General features: G+C 50.1%; 1 protein-coding gene across 1 annotated transcript in view; it reads right to left on the reverse strand.

Annotated features, from left to right (window-relative positions):
- AKNA (AT-hook transcription factor) overlaps positions 1-19610 on the reverse strand; it is a gene marked incomplete at its 3' end in the record, with an annotated part of 50708 nt that extends 31098 nt beyond the window's left edge. Inside the window, exons 1-10 of the mRNA XM_008589876.1 lie at positions 19340-19610; positions 16938-18004; positions 15137-15211; positions 9451-9607; positions 8447-8601; positions 5423-5482; positions 3355-3482; positions 2640-2847; positions 982-1136; positions 727-894 (exon numbers count right to left, since the gene is read on the reverse strand). Of these exons, the coding sequence (XP_008588098.1) occupies positions 727-894; positions 982-1136; positions 2640-2847; positions 3355-3482; positions 5423-5482; positions 8447-8601; positions 9451-9607; positions 15137-15211; positions 16938-18004; positions 19340-19610 (2444 nt within the window). The remainder of the gene's footprint in view (positions 1-726; positions 895-981; positions 1137-2639; positions 2848-3354; positions 3483-5422; positions 5483-8446; positions 8602-9450; positions 9608-15136; positions 15212-16937; positions 18005-19339) is intronic.
- Positions 19611-21459: the final 1849 nt, after the last annotated feature.

Below are 21459 nucleotides of genomic sequence, written 5' to 3' on the forward strand. Positions count from 1 at the left end.
GCCCATCCTGGTTCTGCCACCTTCTAGCTGTGTGACGTCGGGCACGGCACTTCCCCTCCCTGAACCTCACTTTTCTTAATTGTAAAGTGGGTTGCCAACAAAAGCCACCCAATAAGCCACAATGGAAACATCGTAAGAACAGCTGAGCTAAAGCAGCATTTTGCAGACTTCAAGAGTTTGCATACCATCTTCCCTATTTCAGTCATTTCCACAAAATTCTATTTGCACAAAAAAATTTTATGTCACTATTATAAGCAGAACACCAGTATTTTGTATTACAAATAGAAACTAACTTTGAAAATAAATACAACACACATCAAAACAATATTATATTCTAGATAGTTCCTGTGGCCTGCTGATGGCTCTGAGCCCAAGGCCTGCTTGCTTGCGCTTTCTGTGTTCTCCCTGACTTCTTTCCCTGACCCTTCTCCCTGACTTCTCTCCCTCTCTCTCTCTTTTCAAAGGAAGATCAACAGACGCATTAAAGACGTAATAGTATTAAAGGAGACTTTCTCCTTGATGTCATTAGAAGGTCAGAGACTGGAAAGGAGAATAGAGTTATTTAATGCTCCTTCTGTGCTACTGAAAATCATGTCCACACTGTGGGGAGACAGGACAGGCAAGCCATGTGTAAACTGTGAAGTGCCGTCTAGCTCACACTGACAATGATCCCCGCTGTGGTTTCAGAACTGGTATGGGACATGTAGGGGAGGCTCAGTGACTTACTCGAAGGAGGCCCCACGACTTCTTTGAGCCTGTGCTGGGTGCTGCCTTGGGGGAACACTGGTGGCCTCTGCTTTCCCTGGAGCTGGAGCTAGCCCATCAACTTCCAGGGTGTGGCCCTCCTCCTCCTCCATGCTCATGGCTTCTGGGAGGGATGTTGCGCTGAGATAACTGCAGAAGAATGCACAGAAGGGCATGACCTCTGCCCAGGGGTGCAGCTGAAGGCCAGATTCCCGGTCAGGTCTGGGTGGCACTCACCGCTCCAGGAGGCCGTGGAAATCTCGCTCCACCTGCAGTTCCTTGTGCCTGAGAGGGGCCGGGTGGTTCTGTGGCCTGTCCTCCACCTCACTGCTGCCAGAGCTCACCTCCATGGTCATGGGCAATGGGCAGGGGACAGCACCGGCAGTGCTGGGCTGGGGCCAGAAAAGCGGAGGGGCAGAGATTCAGCAGATACTTGAACACCACTTTTAAGCATATGCCTCATGCCAGGCTTGCGCTGGTGCTGAAGAGTAAGAAATATGTTGGGCTCACCAACCCCACCACCCTTTCATGTGGGTGCAGAGACTGGACCATGTGATCTTCAATACTGGCTGCCACAGACTGAACTCTTACTATGTGCCAGGCACCGTACAGACATCACTTCACAGCAATCCCACCAGTATGGACATACCGTTGTACAGACATGTAACTAAGGCTCCGATGATTTGCCCAAAGTCGCCCAGATTTTCCTACCAGAAGTACCTCTCCTAGCCCCACTCCGTTCCAGTATGACTGCCCCAGTCCCCCAAACACCTTCACTGTGAGAGCATGGGGGTCCCTCATGATGATGTGCTCAGGTTATCCCCCATTAATGCATGCGATGCTGCCTGGTATAGCTTTCCAACCCTTGGGACAGAGCACAGTGTGAGAGAATTTCCTCAAACCACTGGGCCAGCAAGATTTCCCTGTCATGGATACCCACCCTGCCCCAGCACTCCACCAACCCCACCCCGTCTAGCCTGCCAGTCGTTGGCAGACAAGTCTCTGCAGTGCAGGCAACAAGGAGTTTGGGGGCAGAGAGATCCCACCATTGTCATCTGTGTGACTGCTGTATACTTAGTTTGCTTACCTGCAAAACAGAGACAGTGATCATCTCTCAAGAGATCGTCTCTCAAGAGTGGTGTGGGCTGGAGAAACTTCTACAAAGCTCCTTCCATATACGGCCCTTGTCTAGTGTCTCCCATCTTTGTAGATGGCCCCATCATTCATCCAGCACTATAAGCCAGAAGCCTGGAGGTCCTCTTTGACTTCCTTCCTCCCATCGCTATTCCAAGTCCAGCCAAATACACCTCCTAAACCTCCTCAAGTCCACACGCATCTCTCCATCTTCCCAACCACCTCCCCAGCTTCAGACGTCACCCCCTTCTATGTTATCCCCTGCTGAAAAACCCTCTCAATGTGACCCACAAGCCCATCATGGGGCCCCCGCCTGCCTCTCCAGCCACAGCTCAGACTATTGTCCCCCTCGCTTTCCATACTCTAGCCACAGGGTCTTTGCACAGGCTGTTTTCCCCGCTGGATGGTTTTGCTCCTTCTGTACCTAGTAATTCCCGCCTATCCTCAGTTCTCACTTGAACATTACTTCTTCAGGGAAAGTCTCGTTGACCTACCTTCCCAAACTCAGTCATGTTACCCCGTTATCTACTTCACAGACCCCATAATTCTCCTTTAGAGCACTGATCAAAAAGATAATTAAATAACCGTGTAACCAGTTCAACTACATAGAAAACTCCATGAGGATAAAGGCCCCCCCCACACACACACCTGAATCCTCACTGTGTGTCACAGGTCCTGAAATATGGTACACACTTCATAAAAATGTAGAGAAGGAATGAGGGAATGGAGGAACCGCTCCGTATGGTTAGGCAAAGAAGTACCTCAGGGTAGGGGGTCTGGATGGCTGGCGTGGGGGCTTGTCCTGAAGGAGCAGGCAGGCACTTTGGCTGGTGGGGGGCAGGCATGGCTGGGGCACTGTCCACAGCTGAGTCTGACCTGGATGGCTCAGGCTCTTGCTGGGTCTGGGTCACGTGGTCCTTCAGCTCTTCCAGGCGAATTCCAAGACGGTATATTTCTGCTTCTAGCTCCCTGGAACAGGGAAACATCAGCACCAAGAGCCCAGGAAGGAAGAGACTTCAGCAGGTGTAGGAGGTGGCATGTCACAGCAGAGACCACAGGGAATGCCCATTTAGGGTCCATTTAATGTCACCATTTAGATAATGCCAAGAACTTGAAATAACCAAGGCAAAAGAAGACTGCACTGGGAATTGGGAGGCCTCAGCCTGAGTCCTCTCTGCCATCCACTGGCAGTGGAAACAGGTAAATCCCATCCATCTCTGACCTTAGTTTCCCCATTGTCCAATGAGGGGTTTCAGCTCTTATCTCCCAGGTGCCTTCTCATGGCAGGGGTCCAAAGGGGCACAAATCTTACTTTTCAAGTATTTCACCATTTAGATATGTTGCTAATTGGGACGGGATTTCTCTATGTTCCCTTTCTATACCAATTATAAGGACAAGATGCCTCCCTCCCGGTGGCAGAGGGGACCCAGGGACCTGTCCCATCTGTCTTCCTGTGCCTCCCTCCCCAGCATGTACCTGCCAGGATCAAATTTCCCAGGCGTCCCCTTGGAGCCGGCAAGCTGCTGGGCAAGGTGCTGCTCCCGGCAGACCTTCAGGTACTCCTCCTCTAGGGCCACATGGGCAGCCTTTAGCCACTGCAAACCCTGAAACCAGACCAGGCCAGAAAGATCTGAGTGCTCAGCCCCCAAAGGCTCTGTCCCTGCAGACACAGTAGACAAGACAGCTTGTGTGTCAGATGGGACTCACGCAGGCAACAGTCCCTGGGAGGCAGAGGCTGGGGCTGGGAACCTCTGGAGGCTGTCTGCCCTGGTTGAGCTCTCTACCCTCAGACTGGCACAGCAAAGGCACATCATAGAGCCTTGGCACCAGCTCCCAAAGGCACCAGCACTCCTGGGTAGACCGACAAGGACCCTGATGTACCACAACGGTCACAGTGTCAAATATACTATCATTGTGTCCCCATGAGGACCTACTTCTTGAGAGATCCTTATTCTTTATTTGCAAAACTGTTTGTTTCAAAAAATGAGTCATTCTCTTCCCAAATCCTTATAGACTATCAAGACAGATGATGCAATCATCACCATCACACTGTCGATAATGACGACTAACATATGAGCACTGAAGCTCCGCGCTAAAGCACGTTATAAATCAAGTTTATTCACTTAATCTTCAACATAATCCTAATGAGAGGCATCATTTATCATCTTCATTTAAAAAGGATGAAACCGAAGCACAGAGAAGTTAAGTTGGTGAAGGTCACACACGCGAATGACAAGTTGTAGAGACAAGATTTGAATGCTGGCCCTCTAGCTCCAGAGCTCACGTTCCTAACAGTTACACTAAGTCCCCACAGTAAATGTGATCATAGTTAATACATGGCTAAAACGACAGGAGCTAGGATCATTATTCCTGTCTATTTACCTTCCCCATTCCACTCAACTCAGAGGACAGACTGGGGCCAAGGACAACCTAGACTCCAGGCCACAGTCATGTTTGATCTTCAGGCAGCTCTCAACCTCCCTGGATATGGAGGAATGAGGATAGAGAGGAAGAAGATGAATGTTTTAATTTTCAAGGTCTTGATCATCCACTTGATAATATGATACACATCACACACTTGGTACTTGGAAAATGTATGTGACGTCTATGTAATAACATAGGAAAATACTCATGCCATGATATTTTTTACAAACTAGGTGTGTTGCACTTGCCCTGCAGGCCCTCCCTCAGCTCCTCTCCCGGCCCCCAACTGGATTCACCTATAAGAGATTACAGGGTGGGAGGAGAGAGAACTGGGGACAGGAACAGCTTCTGGAAGCTACTCCCTGGGGCTTCCCCAGTCCCTGTCCGGTGTCCTGATGCCGTCCATACCTGTGCTAATCGTCTCTTCCCTGGACCCCCTACACTCCCAGCTTTGAGAGCTCCACCTGCTCCCTACTGGGTCCCTGGCTGATGCAGCTGAAATCCAAATTGCATACATGAGGACAGTTATCTAAAACTCTGAAGTCCAAAAGGAAATAGGCCAACAATGGTTAGATTACGAGTCTCCTCCCTGTTTTTTACCCTACTTCAAACTTTTGGAACTACTTTTATAATAAAACAAAAATAGAACAAAGGAGATAAAAAAGAAAAGGCCCTTTTCTGGTTGCTAAGAGGCAGGCTAATCAGTGGGAAGCAGTGCCGGGCAGTGATTACGACCGTGGACTCGGGAGTCGGACAGATCTGGATCTGGGCTTGGCCGCCTACCAGCTTTATGGCCTTCCAGTTGCCTCCCTGGGCTTCGGTTCTATTGCAGTTAAATGGAGTAATGATGTCACTGCCTTGCCAGGTTTTTAATGATGATAAAATCAAATAATGTCATCAAGGTCTCACCCCAGCGCCTGACATACTCCCGTCATTGCTTAATAAGTGGTAACTATTGTGATACAACGATCATTAACATGGGAATCTAAGCAGGAGCTGTTTGCTGTAAAGGGAGAAACGGCATCTGGGGTTCTCCTCTGTCCTGCAGCAAAAGAAGCTTCGGAGACTCAGACAGTGGTTGTCTGGAGGCTCCATGAGCATCTCCAGAATTGGGCAGTACCTTGAGTTGGTCCCGGGGTGTCAGACGTCCCACCTGCATCAGTCTTTCAAAGGACTCCACCTGGACATTGGGAGGGGAAGGAAATATGCTCCATTAATCCAGACCCTGGAAGATGAATCTTGCAGACTCCCATACTCAGTCACATTCATGCTTTGGCAGGAAAGCTGGGTCTGGCCTCGGGACGTGGGGTTGCTGCCAAGTACAGAGAGGCAGGTGTTGGAAATAGACTCTACTACTGGCCTCAGCCAGGGCAGCCTTGGGAAAAATCAAAGTGGAACCTGCAAGAATTTATCAACAACAAAGCATACTCATGCATGTGCGTGAAGACATTTACTGCAGCATGGCTGGCGGTGACAGGAAACAGCCTAAACGCCCATCCATGGAATAGCATACAGCCATAAACAAGTGGAAGGCACATGTGTATGTTCTGATGTATAATAGTCCCCGAGACCTACTTTTCAACATCAGATCACAGTAGAGGACAGTGTTTATGTATGCTACTATCTGTATAAAATATATTGGGAATAAAAAAAGGAAAAACATGAATATATTTGCTTGTTTATGATAAACTATCTCTAGAAGGATTCAAGAAACTCAACCAGGAGATAGGGATGGGAGAGAGATCTTCAGCTATATGTGCTTTGTATTCTTTAAACTTTGAACAATATGATTCATTGCCTACCCAAAAATAAATATTCAAATTTATGATATTAAAAAAGTCAGGGTTGGGGCCGGCCCGGTGGCACACTGCTACAGTGTGCCACTTGGGAGTGCGGTGGCGCTCCTGCCGAGGGTTCGGATCCCACATACAGACCGGTTCCCGCTCACTGGCTGAGCAAGGTGCGGGCGCAACACCGAGGGTTGAGATCCCGTTGCCGGTCCCGGTCCGGTACGGGCGTGACACTGAGGGTTGCGATCCGTTGCCGGACACGAAAAAGACAAAAAAAAAAAAAAAAAGTCAGGGTTTAGCAGAGGATACACACTTATGTGACCACTTCTAAAAATGCATGCGTCTGCATTGAACATTTTTGCATGGGTGACAGGTAAGATTTACTTTTCACTGAATATACCATTTGTACTGTGTGAGGGTCTCTACCATATGCAGCTATTACATTCACAAAAAGATTTTTTTTAATTAGGGGAAGAAAAGGCAAAGTATGATTTGGGGTTCATTTTTAGAAAAGCTCTTCATCAGTGTTAAAATATAATATAGAAATTTATCTAATATAATTATATTAGATAATTTATATTATATATAAAATAGAAATGTAACATGAGCCACACGTGTAATTTAAAAATTTCTAGGAGCCACATTAAAAATGTAAAAAGAAACAGGTAATTATATTAGATAATTTATATTATATATAAAATAGAAATGTAACGTGAGCCACACGTGTAATTTAAAAATTTCTAGGAGCCACATTAAAAATGTAAAAAGAAACAGGTGAAATTAATTTTAATCATATATTTTATTTAACCCCAAATAGTCTTTGAGATCTGGTATGTATTTTACACTCACAGCACGTCTCAGGTCAGAACAGCCCTTGTCAAGTACTATATAGCCACACGTGGCCAGTGGCTCCCATATGGGACACGGTAGCTCTGGATCATTAGGGGTCAGCTGGTGCTCTAGCTCCTGCTCAGTGTGAATACTTGACTTGGGTTTATTTTATGCACAACATCCAGGACAAAGAAGAAATGTCTCTCTAGTTATAGGACCAAAAATGGTGATGAGGGCTAGCTGGTTAGCTCAGTTGATTAGAACACCAAGGTCAAGGGTTCAGATCCCCATGCTGGCCAGCCACCAAAAAACTGTCTTTAAAAAAAAAAAAAAAAAGAATGGTGATGATAAAAAGAGTGAAATACTTGTACATGTTGCTCCAACGTGGATGAACCTTGAAGACATTATGGTAAGTGAAAGAAGTCAGACACAAAAGAACAAATATTTTAGAAATCTATTTATACGAAATGTCCAGAATAGGCAAACCCATAGAGACAGAAGGTAAATGTGCAGCTGCCACAGGCTGGGGGAAAAGGGAATGGGGAGTGACTGCTTAATGGATACGGGGTTTCCTTCTAGGTGATGAAAGTGCTCTAAAATTGATTGTGGTGGTGGTTGCATGACTATGAATATACTAAACACCACTGACGCATATACTTTAAACAAGTGAATTGTAAGGTAAGTGAATTATATCTCAATAAAGCTGTTACAAAAAGAAAAGAAAAATAAAGAGCAAAGAAAAGAAAAGAATGGTGGGGTTTCTCCAAAAGAATTTGTTTTATGAGCACAGTGATTGTAACCATTGCATTTCCCTTTTTGCATTGGCAACTAGGAAGCTCAAAGCCAAATATGTGACTCTGGTAAAGTGCTTAGGGTCCCACAGAACATTCTGTCTACTCACTTCACCCTAAGATAATTTATTTTTTTCTACCCTTATTTCCCCTCTGCCCCAGTTTCCTCACTTCCGTTTTCTGAATGCGGTTACAAAATATGTATTTTCATAAGCTGCCCTAAAGCACTTCTGGAATAAGGCCAAGTGTGCTGTTATAAATAGACCTGCCAACAATTCACAGTTACTTGGACTGTTTGATGAAGATATAAAGACCCTCTGAGAAGTAACTGAGAATTGATTTCTCTAATAAAATGAACTAAGAAAGTGGGGTGGTTTGTCCCAAAGAGGAAAAGGTAGAGAAGGTTCTGTTATCCTTCCAGAATCCCGAAAGAGCTGAAAGTCTCCTGGGAGCCAGCCAGGAGACACTTTTAAGCACAACTGGAGGATTTTGATGAGATGCAATGCCAAAAAAAGGGTTAAACTTAGTTCTGGGTGACAAGAAGGAGGTCGGCATGTGTGGCCTCTAAAACCAGGGGAGAGGCTCATGTGTTCACGATGTCAAGGTGACTTGGTGCAGAGGCAGGGGGATGACAGGGGAATCTTGCAGAGAGCCTCTGTTGCAGGCAGGCAGAAGCTCTGCTTTCCCCGGGTGAGTTAAGTCTCGCTGGGACAAAGCTGGGGTTCCACTCACCCTGGTCAGGAATCGGCTGGCCTGAGAAGCCAGCGCCTGGGTCTGCTCTGCTGAGGGCTGGTCCTTGGCGATGCCGTGGTTCTCCAGAAGACATGCTGGGGTGGGCGTGCTCGTGGGCGAGGAGGGGCTCAGGTCTCCTTGGGCCAGCAGCCACCCTGGAATACACAACCGATGAAAGCTCAGGCCAAGAAAAGTCCTTGCAGGGCCTGGAAGACTGAGGCCGAACCTCAAAACTACTTCCTCCATCAAGTGACAGCTCGGCCATCTCGCGCCACCTTCATGTGGGCCCAGGAAAGTGGGCTGGGCAGTGTCACCCCATTTACAGGGGACAACAGGTCTAGATCTGCCCCGGACCACACAGCTGGAAGGAGAGGAGCCACGCCAGTCTTCCGGGCTCTCAGCAACAGTGTGGACTCTGACTCAGGAAGACATGGGTTTGAGTCTCCACCATTCCCTTTCGTAGCTATGTGGCCGTAGGTGTGTCCCCAGCTCTCTAAGACTTGTTCTCCTAACTGTCAGTGGGGTACCATAGTGCATAGCCTGCCAAGTTGATGTGGGCATTAACTGAGATGACGTACATCAAGGCTAGTGCAGGGCTTAGTCCTGATGATATGGGCTCCACCAGGTCAGTGCCTTTGTTCTCCTAACTGTCAGTGGGGTACCATAGTGCATAGCCTGCCAAGTTGATGTGGGCATTAACTGAGATGACGTATATCAAGGCTAGTGCAGGGCTTAGTCCTGATGATATGGGCTCCACCAGGTCAGTGCCTTTGTTACACAATCACCCAAGGTCCCCAAGATGCCAAGTGGCAAAGCCAGAGCAGCCTAGGACACTCTTCACATCTCTGTGTGACCTCTTCAAGTCAAAGGGCCCAGAGAGGGGCCTTGCCTCCCTCCATCCTCTGGCCTGAAGCCAGAGCCATCTCCAGGGTGAACCAAGCCTCCCCAGAGTGGAATCACAGGCAGAAGGAGTCTTCCAGCCATGGCTTCTCTCTCACACTCACCTGAAGCCTCAGAGGCCTGGGGATCCTTGGTGGGGCCTGGCTTCCATTCCACTGAGTGGGGCTTTGGGATGGTGAAGGACAAGACCTTGGTCCCCTGGGGCACTATCCCTGTGTGGATGCTGTGGTTGGGCTGGGGCAGGTCAGAGTACAGGTTCACCTGGAAGAGGGGAGGCACAGCACAGCCAGGTCAGGGGAGGAGCAAACCCACCTGGAGGGCCCCATTTTCATTCAGGGTCTAAACAAATATGCTTTGTATTAATTACTACTACCTTTTAGTGCAGCCCTTGGGTAGTGGCCAAACACTGGGTGAAGAGCTTCTATGCCCTTTCATTTTCCCTTTATGTCAAACCTGAAAGGGAGGCAGGGCAGGGACCATCATCCCATTTTACAGAAGAGAAAGCTGAGACTCGGAGAGGGTAAGTCATTTACTCAAAATCTCCAGCTGACAAATCGTTGGACTAGGATTAAAACATCGCTCTATCTGACCTCAAAGCCTATGGTTTTCCACTATTTACAATAATTTTATTAATAACATTTGTTATAATTATAATTTATATATTGTATATTTCTTAATAATAAATATAAATATTTCCAACAATGATAATTATATTGATGATAATTGCAACCACTGGCTGTTTGAATGAATGAGTAAACCACCAAGTGAGCAAACTGATCTCTCACATCTCTATCATTTGAGGATAGATCTAACATGGCAGACAGCCCAGTCTGTGTGGGAGAAGTCTGAAGTCAGGCAGATGACCAAGGAACACCATTTGAAGCTCAAAAGTAGAGGGAAGCCATGTACTGTACAATGGTGTAGAGCAGAATTTGGAGAACTGTGGTCTGTTTTTGCTTTTATTGAACATAGCCACGCCTATTTGTTTATGTACTTTCTATGGCCGCTTTCACACTACAGCAGCAGAGTTGAGTGGTCGCAACAGAGACTCTGTGGTCCACAAACTAAATATTCACAATCTGGTCCTTCACAGAGAACGTTTTCCAATCCTGGCTTAGCAGTCTAAGCCTGGGTTCACGTCCAATCTCCCCCAGTGCACACCTTTGAGTCCTAAAGCAGCTGACGTAACTAACCTCTCTGTGCACAAGGTAAGTGCTTAATAAACAGCAGCCACCCTCACATCCATCACCATCACCATCACCGTCATTATCATCACCACCACCACCACCATCATCATCTTCACTATTTATACGGCCGCCATGGAGGCAGGTCCACGGAAAAGCTGGACTCTGGTGGTGTCTCAGTGGCACCTGCTCATCATGACGTCAGGTGGATTATCGTAACTGCCCCCTGCTGCTCCAAGATCAGGAGTGGGCAGGGTGCGGTGGGCCTGGTGGAGGGGGCTCCCTGGCTCCCAGGCAAGCAGCCTCTCCTGCTTAAGCTGCTCTTCAAGTCCCAGCTGTGGCAGAAAAATCTACTCCAAGTGTGGGTTGGCCCCCACCACCTCCCCCTCTTTCAGGCTCTGCATCGCTCGATGAGAACAAAGCTGGATTTTAATAATCCCCTCTGCCATCTGCTCAGACCTGCCTGTGGGGCTCATCCACCAGCACCCCTGTCCTCCGGAGGTGACCCAAATCCCAGGGGAGGCCCAGCCTTCTGGTGTGTTTCCCTCCCCCACCATTTCCCCACCCCATCTCAGGCCCTACCTGGGGAGTGAAGGAAACTAGCAGCTCCCAGGCTGGGATGGGACAGGGAAGCCAGGAGACCCCTTTGTTTGAGGAATCACAGAGGAGTTTGAAGCAGAGAGGCCAAAAGCCTGTGCAGATGCCCAGGAAGCGAAGCAGGAGTGGGAGTGGGGGTGCGGCAGCTGCGAGCTGCTTAGCCCTGTCCCTCCCAGGACCTGTCTCCCTGGACACAGCTGACCCACCCCATGGGGTTAGGGTGCCCCTTTTAAGCAGGATGTCCCACAGTGCTCCCTGAGGCTGGATTAGCTCCCTAATGGGGAATCTGTGGAAGATGGACTAGTGAACTCGGGAAACATTGGGTTAAATAATGAATATTCTTTGCACAGAAGGATTCCTCACAGCCTTTAAAATGCTAATGGCCTGTATGAATGGAGCAGGAAGGCGGGGTAGAAGAGAGCAGGGAGTGTTTCTCTAACTCCTTTGAGCACAGAAACCCCCTCCACCCTCTACCCCCACCCCTATTCCCACAGGGGGCTTCTGGACCAACTAGTGGCTATGAGAACACACTTTGGGAAAGGTGGTTTTATGTCATCCTCTTAATTCTTCCTGGGGTAATTTCTGGTCACCCCCGTCCTTCTGGATTGCCCTGCAGCTGAGATGGAGAGACAGGGGTGGAGGGAGGTGGCAACAGGAACTTGAATGTGGTGAGATCAGCATAAACTCTGGCCAGAGGCCAGCGTAGAGAGCAGAGCCCACCAGTGACTCCAGGCCAGCCCTGGTCCCCTACCCCACACTTCTCAGCCCCACAGCCAAGCACCCTAGTCCTGTCCCCTACCCCCAGGCTCCAGATCCATTGGTGTTTCCTTGGCCAGGCCTTGGTCAGCCTCCCGAGGGGCAGAATCCTGCAATTATTTAGTCTAGTTCTGCTAGAGTGTAGTATTACTGGTGGGCTTAGGAGCAAGATTGTTGGATTCAAACCCCTGCTTTGGCCCCTGCCTGTTGAATAATCTTGGGCAAGTTGCTTAACCTCTCTGTGCCTCAGTTTCCCCAGCTGTAAATCACGTAGGACAGTGGTCAATAAACATCACTTATCACCATTCTCATTACTATAATCATGATTAATCTTCCTCATCCCTAAGCCTCTCCCACACACCCAGGCATGCATGAGGAAAGAGAACCTGCTCTGGAATCAGGCATTCATAGGTTTAAGTCCCAGCCCTGCCTTTTACACCAGCTGTGGCACATGGACAAACCATTCCACCTGGCTGAGCCTCAGTGTCTGCATGTGGAGAGGATCAAATGAGATGACCCTTAGCCTGGGGCACCTTTTGACTGCTCAGCAAATGTCAATCTCCTTCCTGAGGGTCCCCACCCGTTGCTGCCCACCCACTCGCTGGCCCTGGCCCGGGTGTCTGCCTGGCTCCCTCCCAGGTGGGTCCAGCCCTCCCCCTGAGGGTTCCAAACAGAGTGAAGGGGCTCAGCAGGTCTCAGGAGGTCACGTCCACCCACACAGTCTGAGGAGCAGAGATGTCTCTGGGAACGAAGCTCCCTGACAACGGCTCTGAGCAGGACACCATCCCGGGTTCTTCTGAGCCTCTGGGGTAGATGCACAGAACCCTGGGCAGAGTGGCTGGAATGCCAGCTCTCCTCAAGCCCCATGGGATCTGGGGAGAGTCCCCTCCCCACTGGGACCTGTGTTTTCCTCTGCATGCTGGGACTGTGAGCCCTCCCTGTGCCACTCCCCTAGGGCAGCTGTGAGATTGGGGGACGAGGGGAGAGTGTCGTCCTGCTTCCGCAGAGTCCACTGAACTGTGCTCACCCTTCTCTTGATGACAGCCCTCAGGCCAATGAGTCACTTGAGTGGGTGAGCTGGCGCAGATCCATTCCCAGCCTCTCCCACCTTCTCTCCTATGATACCCTCGCACACACGAGCCAGGGGTCTGGGCTGCACACGGGGACCGCACGTGGGGGAACGAAGTCCTGTTGGGTCGGGGGAGCCCCCAAGAGAGAGGAGGTGCCACGGCTGTGCTCCCGTGTCCACCCCTGCCCATGCTTTTCACTGTGCCTGGCACTCAGTGGGTACCCAATAAACATCTCTGTTATAATGCTCCCTGTGTTGACCTAAAAGAAACCGAGGCCAAACATACAAAGCATAGGATTTATTGAGCCAATATGTTGACTGCAACCAGGAAATGCATAGGTCAGGTCGCCCTGAGAAATGCACTCCAGAGGGGCCAGCAGAGTTTAGCAATTTATAATCACAGGAAGCAGGAGAATCAAAGGAGGAGAGGGAAAGAGGACAACAGCTCTACTCCAATCACTTCATCAGTCTTTCTGTCTGCTGGTTTAACGACGCAGAGATCTGGGGTGGTTACCAGGTTACATCCTATATGCAGGGATCTAGGGTAAGGGTTACAAGAAGCATTCTAGGTTGTTTGATGACTTTCTGGTGCTATCTTGTCTGCTTCTAAGTAAAAATGGTCTTACGATAATGCTTTCCAGGACAGGTGGATGTGCCTTCTGACTTATCCCAGATCTCCCGAGGCACCATGTACTATGAAGTACCTGCCATGTGCCAGGTAAGTGCTTTCTATACACTGGCTCCCTCCCTTATATGAGTAGAGGAGGAGAGAAGGAGGAAGGAAGCAGATGCTCTAAGCCCCCACCCCTGACTAGCCTGTCACCGTCAGTAGCCTCTACCCCAACTGGGGCCCCAGTTTCCCAGTCTGCAAAACGGGGGAGCCAAAGGGTTTGGACCTGATGACCAGTTCCTCTCTCTCCAACCCTGGAGGAGTCTGCAACCATGAGAATATGGTTTCCCCAGAGAGGACGCCTCATCAAGTCCCCTCTGCTCCCCAAAACGGGGGAGCCAAAGGGTTTGGACCTGATGACCAGTTCCTCTCTCTCCAACCCTGGAGGACTCTGCAACCATGAGAATATGGTTTCCCCAGAGAGGACGCCTCATCAAGTCCCCTCTGCTCCCCTCTCCACCCCCCTGTCCCTTCTATCCCTGGATCTGGCCCAGCAGTTGAGAGCTTGAAGGAGACTTAAGACTTCAGTTCTGGCCTGTTGGCTTCCAGGAGGAAGGTCTGATTGGCCCCTTTTACAGATGTGCCCAATGAGGCCAGCGTGGGAAGGGACCTGCCTGTGGGGACGTGGGAGAATTCCTGGTCCTAGAATAGGCCCCCTTCTGTTTTCTCACCTTGGCTACTTCCACCCCAGAAGTGCATGCAAAGGGGAGGGGTCCTGGAGCATGACAGGGGTAGGCCTGTGTGGGAGGGTGGAGGTGTCCCCTGGGGGAGGGGGCTGAGCAGGGAGCCAGGGGAGGGTCTGCTTCTCCGCACTGTGGCTCCCACCCCTCCTCCACTGCTGCCTGATGGGGCAAGAGGGGGTACAGAGAAAGCAGGAAACCACCAGGGGCCAGAACAGGTCCCACTTCCTGCCTTACCCCAGAAAAGAGGAAGGCCCCGAGTGCAGAATTCACAGCCGCCTCCCACGGTGGGGTGGGGGCTGGGCAGCACGGCTGCCACAATCTGGGGAGGATGGAACCCCCCCACCCCTGCATGCACACTCCTCGGCAGGGGGGAGGGGAGAGGCTGTGGTGAGACTGGGGAAGGAGAAAGACAAATGTGTGATACAGGAAGAATTGGGCCAGGAAACAAGCCTCAGGGGCTGGGCAGAAATTTTCTGCTACTCCCCTGAGGCTCAGAGAGCTTAAATCCTTCCTTAAGGTCACACAGCTGGTTAGTAATGGAATCATTAGTTGAGCCCAGGTGATCTTACTCCATAGCCCATCCAGAAGAAGAGAGCTTCTGGTGAAATTTCTGGGCACCCTGGATTCTGGCATTCAAGAATACTAAAGCCCAGAGAGGGCAAGGTCACTGCCCAAGGTCCCAGAAGGACTGTGGGGTAAAATGAGGGCTGAGGCTCCACTATCCCCAGGGTCTCAGAGGATGGAGGAGGCAGTGGTCTCTCCTGTGACTATGGGGAAGTGTCACCTCCTGCGGGACCCGGGCCCACAGCTCTGCCCACCCCAGCCTGGTACCTTGGCCCCGAGGCGCAGCTGGTCGATGGTGTTCTCGGCCTCTGCATACTTGGTGAGGAGCTTGTGGTAGTCCTCCTGAGGAAAGAGGGGGCAACTCGGTCACACGCCCAGGCACACCACACTCCCCTCCTTGCTGAGAGACCCCCCTGCAGGCAAACCCCTTCCACGGGTGCTGCTGGGTTCCTCGGAGGGAAAGAGTCCAATGGAGAGCCGAGCAGATATCTTTGGGCTCTCATGCAGCTCAGACCCCCACGTCCAAATTCTGCAGCATCAGAGGCAGCAGGACAACTCAACTGCCGCCCCCCATGAGGAGTCTGGCATGAGGACTTCTGGCCGGTTTCCCCTGACCACAGTCCCCAGCACAGAGGCCGCCACCTCTTCTTCATCCAAACTCCCTGCCCATCTGTCACCTCTGGGGTGAGGCCCATGTCCGTCGTTCCCACTGCTCTACTCCCAGTGCTCAAGTGGTATGTGCTTAATAAGAATTTTTTAATGGCAGGCTGAACGAATGAATCCTCCAGGAGTAACTTGGTAGAAAAATAGAAGACTCGACAGTCACAGTTCCATCTAGTTAGAGTCACTAGCCTTGAACAAACCCGTAGAGCTTCATTAAAACAAACCATCCCAGGGGAAAAGCAAAAGCAAATGTCACCTTTGAAGGACACAAGGGAACTGACTCATTGTTCTGAAAACAGGTCATTAAAAGGACAGAACCCAGCACTTCTCTGTTCTTTCCCACACGAACAAGACCTTGGTAACCAAAGGGTTGATGAGGGAAATTGTTACTTTTTCGATTTCCAGTAATTAGCGCAGAAGGAGCGGCAGCATTAGAATACTACCATTTTGTCACCCCACGTGAAGGACTGGATCAAGGCAGTGACCACCAGGGGCTGCTAACATCATAAAAAAGAGGTCAGCAGGCCTCCTGCACCTCCTGAAGGAAGCCCACAGACCACCTGTGATGTGCTCTTACCCAAAACTCCTGCCCCCAGGCAGCTTGTGGTCCAGAGGGGAAAGAGTCACAAAAGCAGATAATTACAACCCCCCAAAAGCCGCTAGTGTAAGCCTAGCAACATACAGGAGAGAGAGAGGACAATGGGACACACGGAGACCTCCTGCAGGTGCATCCGGGGAAGTCCAGAGCGGGACCCTCTACAGGGCAGGACTGGAGTCCTCAACAAATAAATTACAGAGAAGAGGTAAGAGGGAGGAAAGACATAGAGGTTAAAAGAGACTTCCAAAAGAAAAAGAAAAAGTTCAGATCCTGATTCCAACAAACTGAAGGGAACAAGCCATTTATGGCACAGAGAGATCTGACGCTGCCTCCATTTTTGATGATATTAAGGAGTTGGAGTTAACTTTTAGGTATGATAATCATGGTTATGTTTAAAATAAGCTCATTATCTTTAGATATAGATATGTTAAAATATTTTGGGGTAAAATTGTTGGATGCCTAAAATTGTGCTTCAAAATCATCCAGTGGGGTGAGTGAGGGATAGAGGTAAGCGCTTAGTTGAAGAGAGTGGACAGGAGCTGCTAATTGTGGATGCTAGGTGGTGGGCACCTGGGGGTTCAGGATACTATTTTCTCTCTTGCATGTTTGAGTTTTTTCATAGCAGTAGTTGAAAACAGACAAACGTTTTCCTTGAAACACGAGTACAATCACATCGTTCTGAGGACCGTCCTCCCTCCACCAGCAGGGGGCTCCTGGCCCAGACCCAAGGCCCCCCCTGGCAACCAGCCTCCATTCCAGGCCAACAGGCACCTTGGTGAAACACCCACAAACATGAGTCCTGCTTACCTGGAGCTGATGAACCAGCTCTGTGGCTTGTTTGGGCGTCTGAAACTCTTGGGGTACCCTGGTGACAGGGTGGGCAGGAGGTGGGTCCTTTACCAGGGATGCTTCTCCACTGCTCAACAGCACCTCCCGCACAATCTCAGCCGGTGACTTGAAGATCACAGGCTTGGAAGGGTCCTGAGGCTGCCTGTTGTGGCTCCTGGACTTGGGGGGGCGGTAGCTCTCGTCTTTGGGGAACCTCACCCGGGGTCCCACCTTGGAGAAATCAGGAAGCGGGTAGTTCAGCTGCCCCCGGCCATACTTGGGGGCATCAGAAGAGGAGTGTCCAGCCAGGGTGGCTCCCTGTCTGGGTAGTGACCTGTCCTGCCAGGGTGGCCTAGGCCGAGGATCCAGGGGGCCGATGGAGCCAGTGAATCGGGAAGGGAGTGGCTTAGGTGATATCTTCATCCGCTTCCAGGTTTGGTCCTTGGGCTGAGAGCAGGTGAGGCTGATTGTTTCTCTCCTCCATCTGTCTGCAGCACACTGGGGGCTCTGGGCTGGGGGTACTGAAGAGTCCTGGAATTCCGTGGGTGTTGCCCGAGCAACGCAGCCTCCCATTCTGTCCTCTGGGTTTAGGAGGTGGTGGCTGGGGCTCTGTGGCAAGGTTTCTGCTAGGGCAGTGGGCTGGGGGACATCAGTCTCTCCTTCCCAGTTAGAATCAAGGCTGTCACTAGGGTGGCTGAGGCTCACAGTCCCACTGCTCCAGGACCTTGGTGGGCTGAGATCTACAGATGGTTTGACCCCAGAATGTTCTGAAAGATTGTTTCCACTGGCTCGTTTGTCAGACTTTGCCCAGCCTCTGCTCTGACCCTGTCCCAGAGCTGAGGAGCTGGTGTTTCCATTGCCCTCTGAGCTGAGACCAGCCTCATACGCCAGCCTTGAGAAGCTTTCTCCAGCTTCCTCAGCCTCAGGACTTCCAAGGGCCTCATCTGGCTCCTCTTCAGTCATGTCAGATTGATGATCCTGCTGGGGGAGCCAGTTGAGAGGCAAGGTGGAACTTTCTGGGCTGTCCACATCCTCTGCTTCAGTCTCTGGAAAGACAGGTCATACATTGCTTGGAATACACCAGGTCTGGACTCACTGTGGGACGTGACCCTAAGTCACTTCAACCCTCTGGCTTTCATTTCCTCACCATATGGGGATGGCAAGAATCCCAGTGAGTCCCTCATGTAACCAAGTGCTTGTCTAACCCCTCCTCTGGTTGTCTCAAAGGTCCTTCAAATTCACACCTTAACCCCTGCTGTCCCACAAGTGTTTCCCCTCTCGGCAAGTGGCATCGCCATCCCATCCTGTTGCATACACCAGAAGTCTGGGAGGCGTCTTTGCCATCTCTCTCCCCCTAAACCCCCTAATCCAATCTGGCTCCTCCAGCTGATCCCCCTACACACCACATTCCCTCCCAGCACAGGGTGCCCATATGCTCAGCCCTCTGCCAGGGATCCTCTCTACTCCCCCTTACCTAGGTAACTCTGATTTGTCCTCCAGGCATCTGCTTAACCTTCTCCTCATCAAGGAAGTCTCAGAGCTCCCTGACTAGGGCAAACTCTCCCCTTTACAGGCTGTCATAGCAGCGGATACCTCCATTCTGCCATACTGTATTATTATCCCGTTTCATAGATGGGGAAACCAAGACTTAGAGAGGAGAAGGAACTTGCCAGGCAAAACTAGGAATTTATGCTAAGTTGGTCTCAATGCAAAGGGGACACCAGTTATTGCAGAACACTAGGCATGCCAACATTCCCACTGCTAATTGGGATTTTTAAAAATCTTAAAAATGAGCATAACCCCTGGACCAAACAATTCAAATTACCAAAGATATTATCAAATCAAGTGTGCGAAGATGTATTAATGACATTCATCTCTGCATTATTTATAATAGCAAAAACTAGAAACTGCCTAAATGCCCAGCAGCAGGAAATTGACCCAATAAATTAGGGCGCAGCCACACCATGGAATTCTATGCGGGCATTAGGAATGACTTGTGGGAGGGTAGTTGATGAGCTGGGAAAATGTTCACATCTATTAAGTTAACAACAAAGCAGGTTACAATGGGGTATGTAGAATACTGTTCCATATACAGATTACACTTGCATGTCTATACACAAGGAAAGGAGGAGTTATCTGGGGATGGAGTGGGATAAAAAGTAATTTTTAATTTTACCTCTTTTTTTGCTTATGTTTTCTGATTTTTCTGCATTGAACAGTATATATTACTTATGCAATCTAAATCTTTAAAAAATTTAAATTATAGACTTTGTGGAATTTAATAAAAAATTGTAAAGCTTCCCCCATTCTCTTCCCCCTGCTGGAAAGTGAGATATTTGGGGGACAGGACCACTGTAGGAGGTGGGAGGAGTTGGTCTCACCTTCTCCAGAAGACTCTCCTGACTCAGAGTCCTGATGCCCACCAGGCTGTGGGTCTGGGTCCCACTCCAGGGGCGGAAGGTGCTGCTGGGCCAGGCGGAAGTCCTCCAGGAGCTTGGGGCTGGTGGCATCCGGAAAGGGCCCCTCTGCCCCCCAGCCATATGTGCCACTTCCAGCCGTATCCTTCCCCTTGGCCCAGGCCCAGCGCCGTCGCGGGGGCCCCTTCCCCAGGCTGGGTTCAGCCCAGTGGACGTCAGTCCCTGAGCTGGCCATGGAGCCTGGCCTGTGCTTCACCTGGGCCACATCATCTTCTGGAGACAGAGCTGCTGCTAGGGGCCCCAGAGTCACCGCTGACTCCTCTCCGCACCAGCCATCCTGCCTGTGGCCTGTGGGGACACAATCAAGGGATAACATTAATCCTCCAGTCCTCTCCTTTATTCAGAGCAAGAAGTTATCAGGAGGAACTCTGGAATCAGACAGCCCAGGTTTATCTCTTGGCTCCATCCTCCCGAAGCTGTGTGATCTTGGGCAAGTCACTCTTCTTATTTTTTTTGTCACTAAAACTGGGATAATAAATCTTTTCTCCTGCTAGAGTTTTACCCGAGATGCAGAATACGGAGTCCAGCAGCCAGCACACCGACCGAGAGGTGTTCAATGTGTGCTAGCTATTATTACTGTGTACCCAGCTCCATGCCTGGGCACTGGGCACAGGGTCACAGGCTCTGCTCACTGGAGAACTGATAGCCCAGGGGGAAGTGGACAGATAACCAGGCAGCTGCAATCCAGGTGAGAAGTGATGGTGAAGCCGGAGCCCAGGGAAGTCAGGGAAGGTCCCAGTTTAGAAGCCACTTCCTCTGGGAACCTTCCCTGACCTCCCTCAGGTAAGAATTGAGATTGAGAATTAAGAAATAAGATCGAGAGTGAGGGATTGGTGAAAAGAGCATTTTAGTAACTAAAATAATTGAAAATAGGTGCTCAAACTAATACATGTCCACACATGCTAAGTGAAGGAAGCCAGACATAAAAGGCCACATATAGAATGATTCCACTATATGAAATGTCCCAACTATGGGCCGGCCTGTGGCTCACTCGGGAGAGTGCGGTGCTGATAACACCAAGGCTATGGGTTCGGATCCCATATAGGGATGGCCGGTTAGCTCAATGGGTGAGCGTGGTGCTGACAACACCAAGTCAAGGGCTAGATCCCCTTACTGGTCATCTTTAAAAAAAAAAAAATAATAAAATAAATAAATAAATAAATAAAATGAAATGTCCCGACTAGGCAAATCCATAGAGACAGAAAGCAGACTGGCGATTGCAGGGGCTGGGGAGAGGGCACTGGAAGTGGCTGCTTCATGGGTATGGTTTCCTTTTGGGGTGATGAAAATGTTTTGGAACTAGGTAGAGGTGATGATTGCACAACATTATGAATGTACTAAATGCCAATGAATTGTTCATTTTAAAATAATTAATTTATGTTATATGAATTTCACCTCAATTAAGAAAAAGGAGAGCATTCCAGGCAAGGGGATCAGTGAGTACAAAAGCCTGGGGGCAGGAGGGGGTGAGCCTGCCACGTGCTTCCCTGGATATGGAAATGGTTTCCCCATGGCTGTGGTATGGGGATAGGGGATTGGTGACAATGACCCCAGGAAGCATGGAAGGGCAGGGTGGCCAGACCAGGAGAGCTTCTCAGGTCCTGTTCAGGAGTTGGAGTCACCTCCAATCAGAGGTGTGGCTTAGATGTTTCCCTCTGGCTGCTGTAGGAGAATGAACCAGAACAGGGGAGCCTGGCTGCAGAGGGACCTGCCAGGAGGCTGTGGCAGGGGAAGGGTGGCTGGAGAAGACTCCTCCCCTGGCTTCCTCTGTCCTCATTTTCTTTCCCTCTTTTCCTTCTTACTCTCACCTTCTTTTGCCTCCCTCCTGCTATTTCCAGAGCTCTCCAAGCACCTCCTCTGTGCCAGTGCTGTGCCTGGCCCAGAAAACACAAGTGGACAGAACAGAGGGCACATTCCCACCCAAGTAGCTCCCAGCCATGGAGATTTCAAAGAACTGTAGCATGTCAGCATGGCAGGGCCTCCAGGTCAGCTCATACAAAGGCTTTCTTCTACAGGTGGGAAAC

This window comes from Galeopterus variegatus, unplaced genomic scaffold, assembly GCF_000696425.1.
Source record: "Galeopterus variegatus unplaced genomic scaffold, G_variegatus-3.0.2 Scaffold5708, whole genome shotgun sequence".
Classification (NCBI taxonomy): Eukaryota; Metazoa; Chordata; class Mammalia; order Dermoptera; family Cynocephalidae; genus Galeopterus; species Galeopterus variegatus.